The 15,176-nt window shown below is 45.5% G+C and overlaps 1 protein-coding gene across 3 annotated transcripts in view; it reads left to right on the top strand.

The window, feature by feature from the left end:
- Window positions 1-15,176, top strand: part of ATP11C (ATPase phospholipid transporting 11C) — a 66,337-nt gene that overhangs the window by 47,527 nt on the left and 3,634 nt on the right. Inside the window, exons 21-30 of one of the 3 annotated variants that reach the window (XM_050901553.1) lie at window positions 445-547; window positions 1,643-1,788; window positions 2,161-2,220; window positions 3,268-3,395; window positions 5,922-6,057; window positions 7,903-7,968; window positions 8,803-8,906; window positions 10,404-10,557; window positions 12,957-13,047; window positions 13,974-13,987. In XM_050901553.1, the coding sequence (XP_050757510.1) occupies window positions 445-547; window positions 1,643-1,788; window positions 2,161-2,220; window positions 3,268-3,395; window positions 5,922-6,057; window positions 7,903-7,968; window positions 8,803-8,906; window positions 10,404-10,557; window positions 12,957-13,046 (987 nt within the window). In that variant the 3' untranslated portion in view covers window position 13,047; window positions 13,974-13,987. Of the gene's footprint in view, window positions 1-444; window positions 548-1,642; window positions 1,789-2,160; window positions 2,221-3,267; window positions 3,396-5,921; window positions 6,058-7,902; window positions 7,969-8,802; window positions 8,907-10,403; window positions 10,558-12,956; window positions 13,048-13,973; window positions 14,070-15,176 lie in introns of those variants that run through there. The other 2 variants (XM_050901552.1, XM_050901551.1) reach the window with 2 other exon arrangements.

Below are 15,176 nucleotides of genomic sequence, written 5' to 3' on the forward strand. Positions count from 1 at the left end.
AAAACCCCCTTGTTTGTTCTTATTTTTCCTTTCCAAATTTGTCAAGTGGAGTCTGTGACTTCCTCTCACCAGCTGATGGTATCCAAGCCTGATAAGCGGGGTGTTTCTGCCCCTCTTCTGCGGGAGCGTTTCCTGCCCCCTGAAACACGTGAGAGGTCCCGTTTTTGGGAGAACAGGGCCTGGCAGAAGGGAAGGGTGGGATGCTGCTGCCTGGGATTTGTTTTTAAATACTGTCCTTCGGCCCTGTGCAGCTGGATCTTGGCTTTTGCTCTGGTTGGTGACAGCAAAGGATGTAATGAGGGGTTATATTAATCTGAACTCTCCAGGTGTAGTTTTGCTGCTGTAGAAGCCTGGTTGCTTGTCCTGGGGTGGGGGGGGGGGTCTCTGGAGGCTTTTTAACTGAATTTTTGGTTTCTGCTGCTATCCTTTTTTTAAATCTTTTAGATTGTGCGAATGGTGAAGAACACAAAAGGGAGCCCGATAACACTCTCCATAGGGGATGGTGCAAATGATGTTAGTATGATTTTGGAAGCACATGTTGGAATAGGTAAGACCCCTGGTAACACCTGTCTGACATCTAAGGCCTGTCTGCTGTTGCTGGGGTTCACTGTTGAGGCGCAGTCAGTATTTCTGATTGCACGTAGCTAAACTGATCCCACTGAAAAATACAGAAAGTCTGCTGTTGCTTTCTTTGGAGCCAGGGTTTGACTCCAGATGAATGCTTGGGATCGTCATAATACTGCTCGCCTTTGATAGTACGGCTCTCTTTATCAGTGATAAACTTCAGATTGTGTTCAAAAATTCTATGGCCAAATTCAAGGTGTTAAAGGTTGCTTGCTGGTCAGAAAAAAAAAGGCACAAGGAGCAAAGTGATGGGTGGTTACTGGCAGTTGTTGCCAAGGCAGTGCAATGAAAATATCAGACTTTATTAGGGCTAACTGGTCACAACTGCTAGTAACTCAACACCGGGGACCCGCATGTGTTTCCTGGGGGCTGGTGCTCAGTTCTGTTTTGTGTCTGCCCTGTCCGTACGACTGACATCAGGCTGGAAACTATCCTCCTTTCTGCAGATTGGTGTTAGGTATGGGAATTACTGGAGATCTTTGTAATACTGCTGAAGAAGGGTTGATGGAAGAGAAAGGGCAGCCTCTTTATTTGGGGCTGTTGGAAATGCTGCGGTGCCCTCTAATGAATAGGGTCCCAGTGCAGTTCATTCGGATGTGGCTTTTGAGTGAACAAAACTGCCTTTCTTGAGCTCAGCTCTGCGGGGATGTCTCGGGAGGCTGAGCATCTGCAGTGAAATAAGTAGGCTGTGAGATGTGGGCAAGCCTGTGGGGAAACCAGTTCCTTATCTTTTATCAGGTTTGCTTAGATGCTCTTCACCACACTCTCTTAAATAGGAACTCAGACAGCAACCTAAATATAGCTTAAAAACTTCCAGAGGCAGGTCTGAGTGTTGTGGAGCCAAAACCATGCCGAGTCTTGCAGCACGTTAGTGTTTTGCTCTCCTGGGGCGCTTGAGAGGGAAATATGGCCTTTCTCGTGCCTTGAGACAGAGTGATGTGAACAAACCTAGTAGGTAGCATCGGTCCAGATTCCAGTCCCTTAGGGATTTAACCCCTTGCCACACTTCTGTCTCCAGGTATAAAAGGCAAAGAAGGACGGCAGGCTTCCAGAAACAGTGACTATGCTGTGCCAAAGTTTAAACATTTAAGAAAATTGCTACTAGCACATGGGCATTTATATTATGTGAGAATAGCACACCTTGTACAGTATTTCTTCTATAAGGTAAGGATGTGTGTGCATCTTATTTATTTATACTATAGATTTCTTTGACAATAGAAAAAAGTAAACAGGAAAAAAATGTATAGGATATTCTGTAGCTCTGTTTTTCTTCCCTAGAACAGGCTGTGTCTCTGCCATGTGCCTGTAGGTTGAAAACAGTGCTTACAGGGGAATGTGAGCATGACTTTCTTCCAGTGTCTTCTGCAGATACTAACTGCTCGTTGGATTAGTTTTGTGCTTGGTAGAAAATAGTGCCCTAACTTGTCTGATGTTGTAATATCAGACACTAATGTCTGATAACACGAAAAATTATTTGGATTTACATTGAGAAGTCGAGTGCTTCCCTGCTTAACTGTTTGTCTTTTGTTTCTCTAGAACCTTTGCTTCATTTTACCGCAGTTTTTATACCAGTTCTTCTGTGGATTCTCACAGCAGGTAACTTCCAGTAACATGTCTATAAAGCCAGGATAAAAAGCAAGTGGCACAATGAGGCTCCCTAGCAGAGACCTGGCTTTTGGCATCCTGTCCCTTCCTCACCTCGCTTTAGAGGACAGTAGGAACCGACCTCGTTGCTCAGCACCGTATCTGAAGCATAATATTCTTGAGACCTATAACTGAAAAGAAAGAAATCTGCTTGCTTTCTTTTCCCATCCACCACCCATAAACACAGATGGACACCTTCCTAAAGTAATGAGAGGGGTGTTTAGCTGGTTTGTCAGCACCTGATTTTGCCACTTCTCCTTCTCTTAAGAGAAAAAGTTTTCAAGACTTCCTGATCTTTTCTCCTCTGCTACATTTCCCTGCATTAAAGGTGTCTCTCAAAAAGAAGAACAGTTTGTTCTTTTATGACAGCCTTTAAAAAAAGACACATGACGAGTGTCATCAGAGCCTTGCTTAGTCCAAGTGAGCATCAGAGGGACAGATCCGTGTGGTGAGTGGGTTCACATGCTTGGAGACAAGAGCTTTGGCTTTTGTGTCACCTTATGGGCTTTTGTGTCTATTTGGGCTCAAAAGTAACAGTGAGGAAGAGTAAACCATAGGAGATAATTCTCTGCTTTTCTTGGCAGAACTACGTGGGGTTTTTTTTCTTTAAAAAAAAAAAAAAAAGAAGCTGTAGTTCCTCTAAAACAGTCTAGTCTTTAGAGAGTTACAGGAGACATCAAGTGACAAGCTACACAAAAGCTGTGATACGGGCTGTTTAATCACGTTTTTCTGGAGAATGAGCTGGAGATGAGACCAGCCAGTTACGAAACTTCCCGGTGGTGGGAGCAGGGTCCTGGCCACGCAGCCTGCAGGTGCCTTGGCCCCCCTGGCCTTGCATGGAGCGTGACCCCTATCAAATGAAACTGTCCTATGTGGCTATGACAAGGGGATGAATCTGTAGGGCATGTATGGAGGCAAGGGCTGGAAACTTTGAATCTCTGTGGGGAGGCTTTTAAAGTGGAATTTCTGTCTCATTTTACCCTTTCTTCCTCTTTTAAGCCACTGTACGATGCTGCTTATCTTACCATGTACAACATCTGCTTCACATCACTACCTATCCTGGCGTACAGCCTCCTGGAGCAGCATATAAACATCGACACACTGACCTCAGATCCTCAGCTGTATATGTAAGTAGCACTGGACTGGGTAAGCCCCCGCACAACTTGGTTAACCATGGTTTAAGTTTTGTCGGTGCAGGTGTATCTGTCCCAGGTCGGTGATGGGGTCACCATGAACTGCAGAAAAGGCTGTTTCTGTCCCTGCTGGCTCTGCTGCTGCTGCATTAGAGCTGAGCAATGTCCCATTTCGACTTATTTATGCTTTCTAACAGTACCTGGTCTAGCAAATTGCACTGCTGTGTCTCTATAAAAAAATAAACTGTAGGTGGAATTCTTCATACGTAAGAAAAATCAAGCTGTGAACGTGGCCAGACTATTCATTCATGTTAGCTTTGAGCCAGGCAGCATGAGCCAAGCATGTGATAGAGCGTGTAATGGATGGACGGGAGATCTAGCTTTCAGGAGACAAAAAGATCCATTCATTTTCAGAAAGACAAATGTTCCTGAAGCCCAGCTCAGGCAGGTAGTTTCTCAGCTGATATAAATGGATATCGTCCCCCAGGCTTCCCCTCCACAGTTCAAATCCCCATACCAGAGACCATTACCAGGGAACTCTGCTCCATGTGCTCAGAGTTCCCTGCCACGTTGCCCTGGAAAGCTCAGTTTAAGAGGAGACTGCCGTTCTCTACTTTGCTGGTTGCTTTCTCTCCTTCTTTAGTTGCAAATGAGGGGGGCTCCAACCTCCCATGGAAACAGAGATGCTTCCCATCTTCCTCCCACCCCTGCACATGCGCTTGGGTGCAGCCCTTCAGTAAGGACTGAGGAAGATGCTTTTTTGGGGAAGCCCCTGTTCCTGCATCACTGTTGCTAATTCCCTTGCCTGGCAGTAAGCTCAGTGCCGAGTTCACCCCTGTGGAGAGAGACCAGGTCGGGGCTGCTTTGGCCAGTGCCCTGTGCAAGCCCTGTCACCGTTGTATGATGCTCCTCAGCCGTGGAGGAGCTGTGTGTGGCACGGCTGTGCTCAAGCCAAGAGCGATGCCTTTGCAGGGACAGCAAAGGGAATTAGCAGGTACCTAAAGATATTGTGTGAAAGTTGCTTTAGGTATAGAAAAATCAGCCAACGCAACAAGAGCTGTAAGGCTAGAAAGGGGCTTGGGTGCTTTTGAAGTAAGTACTCAGATCCATCATTGATTAGACCTCTGTGTTCCTCCGCTCGTATGGCAAAATGCTACCACGTGTATTTTTAAATAAATTGGTAATTGAATATTGTGCAGCATAGACCAATAACAGGAGGCCCCTGTGCATTTGCCTGGTGGGCTGTCTGATCTCTGGGGTCTGTCCATTGAGGGAAAACAGATTAATTGTGCAGGCAGATAGTTTTAGTTTGAATATTCATGACTGTGTATGTGCTGCTGAATGCAGAACGACTGCTGCGCCTCTGCTGTATGAAGTGCTGAGTTGCTGCAGTGCAGATCTCTAGCATGAGGTGCTGTAAAAAGGCTGTTTATGATGAGCGCTGCAGGACGTAAATGTGAATGCAAAACAGAGCTCGCAGTGAGGAAGCTGGTTGTATTTTCTCTCCTTGCAATAAAACCTACTTACAGTCCAGTTTATCCGTGCACCCTACTCATACCCAAATTGCAGTATGTCAGAGCATTGTCACTGCATCATCATGCATAGAATTCAGTAGGGTTTTGGTTTGGAAACTGCAATTATAGGAGCCCAGCACCACACCGGTTTGCAAGGTGCATCTTGCTGAAAATGGATGTATTGCTTTAACAGTTAGGAAGAAAAATGAGAAAAGAATGGGGATTTTTGGTTTTTCCATAAACATGCTTTTATCCCCCATCAATCTTCAAATTTTAAAGAAAGTAATCTGAAAAGATAATGATGCAGGAAACTTTTTTTTTAACCCCCTACTGCCCTGACGGCCGCTCTCTGCTCCGTGGGCTTTGCGTGCAGTCCGTGCAGAGCTCTGCCCATAGTGTATCCGTTTGCTGCTGCCTCTGTGCCAGATCTCATCCTATATTCAGCCAAGAGCCTGCTGCTACAACCCCCATGTTAAAAACACCCACCATACGACTCAGGAGGTTATTTTCAGCCCATGCAGAAAAACACCACTTCCAGGAATGGGACTTGCAGAGCTTTTCTCAAAGAGGGAGTTTGTGCATTCAACAAAAAGAGGAAAACATGCCATGGATTCGTTGCATCCTGTACAGCTTTTCTTTAGCATTGCCCTGGTTTTAAAATTCAGCAGTTAATGTCAGATAGCACGGGCGGTGCAGGGGCTGTGGGAGAGGCTCAGGACAGCATTATAGCTGTTCGCTTTGGGCTAGCTTGGATTTTAATCCAAGTTACCTAGAGGAGAAGGACAAAACAAATTAATATGTTGAACCTCTTATGATTTCTCATGACTAGCAGCTGCATGTGGCAAATGTTGTTTATGTCCTGTATGCTGGCAGATACTTGTGTTTTACCTCCTTGTCCCCTACAGCAAGGGCTTGCTCCAAAGCCCACTGATCACCTGGCTGCAAGGGGCTTTGCAGCAGATCCTAAACGTGATGGTGATGTTCTTCTTACTCCATCTCTTGGCAGGAAGGTTTCAGATAATGCAATGCTGCAGTGGAGGCCGTTCCTGTACTGGACCTTTCTGGGCGCCTTTGAAGGACTTGTGTTTTTCTTTGGAGTTTATTTTCTTTTTCAAAATTCATCATTGGAAGATAACGGAAAGGTAACACCACCAAAAAAAGAAAGAGAAAGATGAGTGTTTCTTTTGTGCACTGCCTCTTTTATACGCCTGGCAGGGAATATCTACATGCTTAATCTGTGCGGTGTGTCTCGAGTCTTGTCCGACAGTGTAGCCTTGCTTATGGTGTGATTCTGCAGCAAATGCTTGAAATAAAACATTTTCCAAATCGCCATGGAAACAGGGCAGAGCTGGTTGTACTCACTAGGTAAAATAACTAATCTTACACACAGCTTTATTCCAACCTGGTGAGCTTTGCACAGTGCTCTTCTGCGTGGCCCCAGGCATTGGCCCAAGGCAGGAGCAGTGTCCGTCCTTCCCGCCGGCATGCCGTGTGAAATTTGGCACGTGTTCGGCTGGTTACGAGCAACTGAATTAGCCCACCTCGATAAGATGCCACTTGCTAGCGCAGACATGGTACAGGGCTGCTCGTGGGCTGCCCCTGCTCCGGGGTGTGATTTCAGCCTCCCTCCTCCCTTTGCAATGGAGGAAGGCTGGTGCTGGGGTTTTGCTACCGTTTTGAAGCCAGCATAAGTTAGCACCGCTGTCAGAACGAGCAGGCTGTTCTTCTCCCTGCTGTCTGCTTGCTCGTGCCTCTTGTGTCGGGACAAGCGCTTGCATCGCCATGTGAGTGAGGTGTGGGAGCTGCTCCGGGTTAACTTGCACAGAAAGCGGGGCGGGGGGGGGTGGAGATTGAATTTTTCTTTTTTCTTTTTCCTTTTTTCTTTTTTTTTCTCTTTGCTGGTTAACTGAGTACAGAGAAAAGCATTAGTGCAGTGCGGCTGCCACCATGGTGGCCTGGGCTATCTCGGGACCCTTTCCTGAAGGGGGTATGCAGCGTTTTATTAGATCTCGGCTGATGGAAAACTTCTTTACACCATCACTTGTGACCCTTGAAAATACCTTAGCTTTTTTTAGCAGCTAACACTTGGAGAAAAGCTGGTGAAATTTGTGTATGTATATGCATACATTGCATCAATGCCAACATTTATGGCCCCAGCTGTAAGTAGTCAATGTATTGTAGATTCAGTGCTTTTCTGTATTTATAGCCATTCTGGTTGTATTTGAATAAAACATGAAGCACTGATATGTTCTGCAAATGCCTTGAGAGGTCAAGTCTATGTGGCACTAAAATAAGATCTGTAGTTATGTCCTGTTTCGTAAACACTTATGCCTGTAAGAACTGCTATCAGCAATTGTTCATAATATCCATGTATGTTTGACTCCTTTTTCGCTCCTATTGACTTTAATTTTTTTGCATTTTTTGAAAACTTTTACATTTCACTTTCTGTTTTAATGTATGCATTCAGATCTTGACAGCCTTTGGTAAGCATCCCTCCCATTCATTGCCATCATTTGGATTTATATACAGTATCTGCTTTTCTTTGTCGTGCGTACTCACTAGTATCTGCAAACCAAACCAGATGGAAAAATACCCATTGGTGCATTCTGCAAATGGGACTAAAACAAGACGATGAGCAGAGGTGTTGCGAGAAAGCAGAAACTGAGTAAATTACCAAGAAATCATGAAATACAGCTGGTCCAATGACTTGTATCCTCGATCGACATTGCTGTTAGTAGGAGGTTGTACCTGTCACCGTCCCAACTCTGGGTCACCTGTCTGTGTGGCACTGCATGGCACAGGGTAGCGTAGCGGGCGGCGAGTCGTGCGGGGCGCCCGGCGCCTCTCCGAGCATCCATCCCCGTAGCAGTCGCTCCATCCCGCCCTTCCCCTCCAGTCCCTGCTTGCACCCCTGTCCTCATCACTGTTTCTGTGCCTCTCCAAGGAGACGGACCAAGACGCCTGTGGCAATGTAACGTGTTTTTCAGGTTTTTGGGAACTGGACCTTTGGGACGATTGTTTTCACCGTGCTGGTGTTCACCGTCACTCTGAAGGTTAGGATCTTCCTTCCTTTTTCAGTCACTTATTGCAGTCATTTTCCGGTGCATGTGTATGTGCTGTAAAATCGTGCAGTAAATGTGTTGAAGATGAAGTTTCTGTGAATATGTTTCCCACCACACTTAAATCTTCTCTTCTTCCATAGAGGCAGAACTTGCTTATTGACCATTGTCCTTTGTGTAGTCTATGGTCTGTATTCCTGGGCTGTGCTGGTCTATAAGTGCTTATGTTTTGGTTAAATTATTTTCCTATTTTTTGCCCTCTTTTGAGAACTCCAGTTGGTTAGGGTTGACTTTTCCCCACGCTTTCACCCCTTGGCATTCAGTTCCAGCAAGAGGAGAGGAACAATAGAGAACTTGGGTTTGTCCACCTTGTTTCAGACATGGCTAAGCACCGGAGGGATCACAAAAGCGCATTTGTCAAATAATAATAGCAAATCCGCTTTGTTTCACGGAGCTTTCCAGAACAAACAGTTTGCATAAGACCTTACAAAAGGTCTTTTGTGTTTGGTTCAGGACAGCAGGTGGTGGCAGGAGGCAATTACAGTCCCCGTAACCTTTAGACATTTCTTTCCTGTAGCATCAGAGGTTGCATCAAATTTATTCTATTAAAAAGTGTCAGTTACAAATAAAAACTCGCTGTTTCCCTCTTGACATGGTGCCAATCGGTAGATACTGAAAATATTTTCCCTAGTGCACATATGCAGAGAGGTAGCTGTTTGGAGAACGTTCAACCTTACTGTGAAAGCAGCCTGAAATTTCATATAAATACAAATACACTCTGCATCTAATGCCTGTTCTGTCTCTCTTTTTTTTTTTTTATTCACACAGCTAGCGTTAGATACCCGATTCTGGACGTGGATGAACCACTTTGTGATTTGGGGCTCCCTTGCCTTCTATGTGTTTTTCTCATTCTTTTGGGGAGGAGTCATTTGGCAAGTATCTCTTCTTCTTTCCATGGTGCTTTCTTAGGCAATGCACAGCGCTGGTTTTGCGGGGGACGTGGCTGCGGCATCCCCTCTTTGGGCTATCCAGAGATTTAAGGATGGCAAGGTGTGTGCAGCCATGCTTCTTTCTCTGCCGGGGAGGGAAGGGTTGATATCTCCATCCAACGCCTGCTAAAAGCTGGTGCTGGAAGAGGGCCGTTGCATGATGAGAAGTGTTCGAGGAGGTCTGTCAGCCTACCGAAGGGATAGCCTGAAAGCAGATAACTCCCCTGGTCGCCATCCAGCTGCTTGGCTTTGGCAAGAGGTGGTTTGCTTTTCTGCCCGCGGGGTCGTTTCTGGTGCTGAGGCCCTTGTCTTCATTGGAAGGTTCTGGGGTAAATATTTCAGGATCTGTTTGCATGTGGACAGGACAGAAAGGAAAATTGATGTTGGAAAGAAACCCAGTGATACAGAAGGAAGGAACAGATGAAGCAGATGCAGAGCAAGAGGGCCTGGCACTCTGGGGCGGCTTAAGAGGGAGAAATAAGCAGGAGAAAGCGCAGATCCTGCTGCTGAAATCCTGGATCTGAGTAGGAGAAGAAATTCTCATTGATTTGAGTGCGACTAGGGTTTTAGGCTTAATGTCTTGCAAAAGCAGGCAAGCAATAGTACATTACAAATATTATTAGTTTTCTATTTCCTGTGCTGGAGTAGATGTTCATGTTGACATTCACAGTATCTCCCATTTTACACCTTTGCTTTCCCATGGGTTAGCACCATGGGTTATTGGCTAGATCCTTGAGCCAGCAGCCTGCTAATAAAGATGTGGAACTGCTTTAAATATTTTAATTGGGGATCACGGGCTTTGTTTTAATTCTTCAGCATTCCTAACCAACAGACTCAGATCTGCGATCTAGCCAGATCTCTCTGCTGAAATGTGTGAGTGTTCTACTGGTGTGTTTGACTTGTTTAGCATGAACTCTAAAATACTGGGCTGTGCAACAACTGCTTTGGAATCCTTGTCATCAGTTACTTATGAGGCATTTTTCACAAGCATCTGTCAGTGCCCCTCCATCATCGACGGAGGGCTGAAGGGACCAAGAGTCTCTGGATTTCCACCATCAAAAGCAAACCAGAAGCTATAGCAGAAGGCCAAAGTTGAAATAAAATGATCTGGTTTTTGATGAGGTGAATAATTTATCTTTCAGTGATAGTAGCAAAATTGGTGATAGTAGCAAAATTCAAACCCCTCCCCTTCCCAAAATGAAACAGATGTGGAAGATGCAGAAATACATTGTGTAAGGTGACAGGACAGTCCTCCAGAACTAGCACAGTTGAAGGCAGGAGATGTGTTGGGAGAAGGATGTGTTTCTGTGCAGGCTGTATCCATCTCCATCTGAAAGGGAGGCATTACTGCTAATAGTTTGATCTGAATCTGCATTTGATTCTGACCTTCTTGGGGAAATTCTTGTTAACCAGAATTTATTTGTATCCTTTCTTTTTCAGGCCTTTCTTGAAGCAGCAAAGAATGTATTTTGTATTTGCCCATATGCTGACTTCTGTTTCCACGTGGCTGGCAATAATTCTCCTGATCTTTATCAGCCTTTTCCCAGAAATTCTTCTAATAGTTTTAAAAAGTATAAAAGAGAAAAATCATCAGGTAAGGAACAAGATGATGTATTGCACAGTATTTTTAGGAAGACCTCTCTTACTCTTAAGCCCTAGATGAACCTGTAACAGTACCATGTACCACTCACGTCTTGAGGAAGGCTTTCTAGAGTCCTGTCTTGCTCTTTCACATGCCAGAAATGTCAAGAAGCTCATTGAAAAATACTGCCTAGATCTGTAGTGAGGAAAGACTCAACTCATGCCTTTCCTTAGTTGCCTTCACTGGATGGAAACCTGTCATCTCTTATAAAAGTACAGTAACCCTTTTCCAACCTGAACCGGTCATCAAACCCACCATATTGTGTCCTGAAAAAAGGCTACTTGTTTTTATGTCGAAGAATACACCCATGATGTTCCCCTTGGGTATGTCCTCAGGTGCTGGTGCAGGCAGAACAGGGTCAGGTCTTGTCACATTTGCCCACCCCCCCCTTAATAACCAAGGGCTCGTACCGTGGCATTAGCCTGCAGCGTCTAGCTCTCCTTGAAAGCGGTCTGGTTTCTTAACAGCTTTCCTCCACTGCTGAGGAGGAGGGCTCGTTTTAGAAGTGTAAACCATCTCCTAAAAGTTTTCTTCGTCACTCCTTGCAAATGGTGAATGCCAGCACTGCCGGGCTCACGACTCGCACTGTGCTGAGACCCCTGCTGCCCCTTGCTCTCTGCTTGCCCAGAGGTGCCGAACATCCCTGCAGCACCGTGTCCCCCCCCGGGCAGCCCCTGCTCACCCCAGCCGTGCCTCCGCTGCTCCCTGCGCCTCCCCTCCCTCCTGCAGCCCCTCTCTCTTTCCCCCTGCAACATCAGCAAGTCCTGCCTCGGGTCAGCACGCGGTGTATTGTCAGCCAGCCCTGGCCTCTTGCCATCGGGCTTGCATGTCCTTAGGCAGTGGTAGAGCCCAGCTTGAAGGGACAGGAGCCAACGCTGCTGGCGCAGGGTCACCCCCCTGCTGACACCCAACAGATGCTGGCAGTGTGGGTTTGGCCAGGGTGGCTCCCCGGCGGGTGGCCGGAGCCAGCCATCGCTCTGCCCGGCGGCACAGCTGCAGGATTTGGCTAGTGCAGAGGTAGCCACGTACAGAGGTGGCTTCTGCCCTGCCAGCTGTGCCCCGGACCAGCACTGTGGTACCGGCAGACTTGGTGCCCAGCTGGTCTGACCCTGTCCCAGGAAACCATGGGATGACCTTCCAAGTACTGGGATTCAAAACAGGCTTCTCTCCTTGAAGCTCTTATATCCCATGAGGTTTCAGTGCATTTTCCTCACCTGGGATAACTTATCTTCGGTCCTTATTTAAAAGTGATGATTATCTTGATTAAAAAAAAAAAGTTATATATCTAATGAAGTAGTAAAGGTTTTCCTCTCCCATAACACTTGAAATACAAGTTTGGCATAGTATCAGTGAAGTAAAACATGTATCTGCAAGACAAAAAAAAAAAAACCCCAAACCATTGAAGTTGCAATAGAGATGGTAAAAGAAGTATAATTGAATTCTTTGAGGCTGCATGTAATTTCTTCCAGTTAAGTATGATTTAATAGTTTCTGGCTTGACACCCCTATTGCATAGGCTGGGAGCGAGTTGCTCTCAGCTGCGGACATAGGACAGTTCAAGGACAGTGACCTGGAAGGGTGACCTGGGGGTTTCTGAGCCCCAACTCAACTCAGATAAGAGGTGACCCATTTTTGCCTTCAGCTGATGGCCACAAGATCCATTCCCCCATGCAATACTTGCTTTCAAGAGTGCTTTATATGCGTTAAAAAAAAGGCTCTTGTGAAATCGTTTAGCAAAGCAAAGTAAGTGTCAGCTAGAAAAGTCTCTTCATATGTGCATACCAAACTAAACACAGGCTGAGCCATATTTAAATGTACATTTTGAGTAAGAGCTTTATAAAATGCCTGAAGCAGATACCAGCTCTAGATGTCTGTGTCAGCAGTCAGACAGCAAAGTCAGTCACCTAATTTGTAAAGGCATCTAAGACCAGGTAGATGATTTAAAATCCAGACCCTTTTTGAGAATCCTGACCTTAATATTGGAAAAAAAATAAACATCAGTTTCCCAAGGGGAGCATTAAATGAAAAACAAGATTAGGGATGTTATTTAGGTGCCTGAACACCCAGCTTGACAGATGAGGGTCCCCTCTGGAAGGGAAGGATGGACTGAGGCCAGGTCGATGGGTGTTTGCCCTTGACCTCAATGGGACTGGGTTTCACCCTGAGTTCCCTCTAACACAATGCATCAGCTCTGCTCAGTCTTTATTAAATTTTCTGTGTGGAAATGCTTTGGTGTTTGGGCTTTTTTTGTTGTTGTTTTTTTAACTGCCAGGCGCATTTGTGTTTTCCTTGGTTTCTGCCTTTCTCTTTCTTGTACTGCAATTTTCTGTCTTTTATGCTGTTGTGAACTAGGTAACGAAGCGCCTTCCTTCCTCAGGAACATCCACTATCTTCATGCTTTCTCAAACTTCCAGCAATCACAGCTTTTCTTGGAGTGAATAAGGTGATTTCCTTTCTGAGTCACTATGTGTTGCTTGCTCTACTGCTTTTTTCCTCCTTCTAATGCCTAACTCCTGAAAACCCCTGTTTAGATTTGCTCACCCAGCAAAACCCTGCTTTTTTTCCCCTCCTCTTGCTTTAATTTAAATGTTTTGCTTAAATATTTTGTCTGTCTCTTCCCCTTCGGTCTCCTGCCGCACCTCAGGTGGGTGAGCTGGTCATGCTCGGGACGTCCAAGTGAGGTGGACGCAGCCGATGCTGGTTACGCTCTCCTTCCCCGCTGTAGTTTTGTGTGTTAGTGGACTAGATACAAACTTCTCGAAAGTGTGGGACAAAGCGGACTCGATTTTGATCGTCCTCTGGATGATTTGGCAAACAGCTCTGGCTTGTTTGATCTCGGAGGAGCTCCCCAAGTGCCCATCTTGCCCAGTCCATCCCACCTGTTAGTGCTACCGTTGCTGTTTGTACAAGTGAATAAGCCACTGCACTCAACCCTCACAACAAGGGATAGTCTTGGACTTGCTGACCGTGGGGATGGTGGGGCTACCCCACAGCAAAGTGCCTTGAAAACTTGTCCCTAGTGTTTGGTTTCACTGCAGATCTCTAGTATTACTTGCTATTTTAAAAATACCAGTTATGTGGAGATCAAGGATGGTTTCTTCCTCCCTTGAAAGCGCCTTGTAGCATAAACCCCCAAGCCTGAAGTTAACCATTTCAGGAAGCAGGGCTAGCTTCCGAATGCCCTCCATGCCTCTTGCACTGCAAAACCCAGCCAGTATTAATCACCATGGTATTTAGGGAGTGTGTATTGCTACATCCCTTATGCTATGACTTAGCTGTAAAAAGGTGTGTCTGTGTCTTACACTGTTCAACTGTTAGGCAGGGGCAAGTGTCGTGTGTGCTATAAGTCTCTTTGCCTCGCTGTTGCAGAGCAGCAGGAAGGCACCTGATTCATTGTCGGCCAGACCTTCTGTCAGACCACTTCTTTTAAGAACATTCTCAGATGAGTCTAATGTGTTGTAACAGGTACCCTGGCCAAAGGAGTTGGGATGGTTTTAAAAGGCATTGATTAACTGAATGTAACTCCCCAAATCAATTAAACTGGTTCTTGTAATCCTCTTGACTATCGGTGTGGGGCACCTGTCCTTGTGGAATGGAGATGCAATGCTTGGGATGCATTTTAATTTGGGGACGTTGTCCTAGCCAGCCTCTTCAGAATCCCCTATGTGTACAGATCCTCTCAAGCTGAAATATTTTGCAGTACGTAAACAAATCTTTCAATATAACTGATATTTTAGTCTAATATCAACAGAAAATTCAATCTGAGAATGCAGTCAGTGAATCGTGCTAACAGTGGTTATAAAAGCTAGCACTGATGTCTTTACAGTGAAGTATTCAAATCTCAGCTATTAAAATGATTCCAGTATTGCATCTGAATTGTACCAAAATCCCTTTTTCTAGGGTGCATGCGGTTCTGTCAGAAATAAGTAAATTTTAATTCATCTGCATAGTTTGAAACTAAACATGTGTACTTGTCTATGTACGTTAACATACGGTATGGTAGGCATGTCTCCGTGTCTGTATGTGTATACACACACAGAGAGCATCCTAGTACAAGTTTACTTGATTTTAAACATCATAGTAAGCCGATAGCAGAATAAAAAAGTAAAAGTGCCTAATTGAATTCACAATTTCACTTTTAGGTGAGGGGTTACGGAGCCGTGTGGTGTCCGCTGCCAGCATAAAACTGCAAATTTTCTGCAGACCCCTCCTACCTTTGTACCCGTACCTGCTTCTAAAGAAATCAGTTTAATCGGAATGGCAGGTCCAACAGCCAGGCTTGCCAGAGCTCCAGTGCAGCTGGCATAAATCCTGAGCAGCCGTTCCTTCCCCGCAGACGTTAGGTGGTGCTCTCCGCTACCATATACTGGTGCAGACTGGTACGGGAGGCGGCTGGACTGGGGCAGAACGGGAGCCGCAGGGGACAGCGAGGCAGATGCCACTTTTAGACTTTGTGCAGCATTTTGCAGATTGTGCAAATTGGTTTACCGTCCTGTTATCTGGTTGTGAATGACATTTGGCACTTTTATCATGGGCTAGTCATTCTTCTTTTTCTATAAAATTTTAAGTATT

This window comes from Gymnogyps californianus, chromosome 9, assembly GCF_018139145.2.
Source record: "Gymnogyps californianus isolate 813 chromosome 9, ASM1813914v2, whole genome shotgun sequence".
Lineage (NCBI taxonomy): Eukaryota > Metazoa > Chordata > Aves > Accipitriformes > Cathartidae > Gymnogyps > Gymnogyps californianus.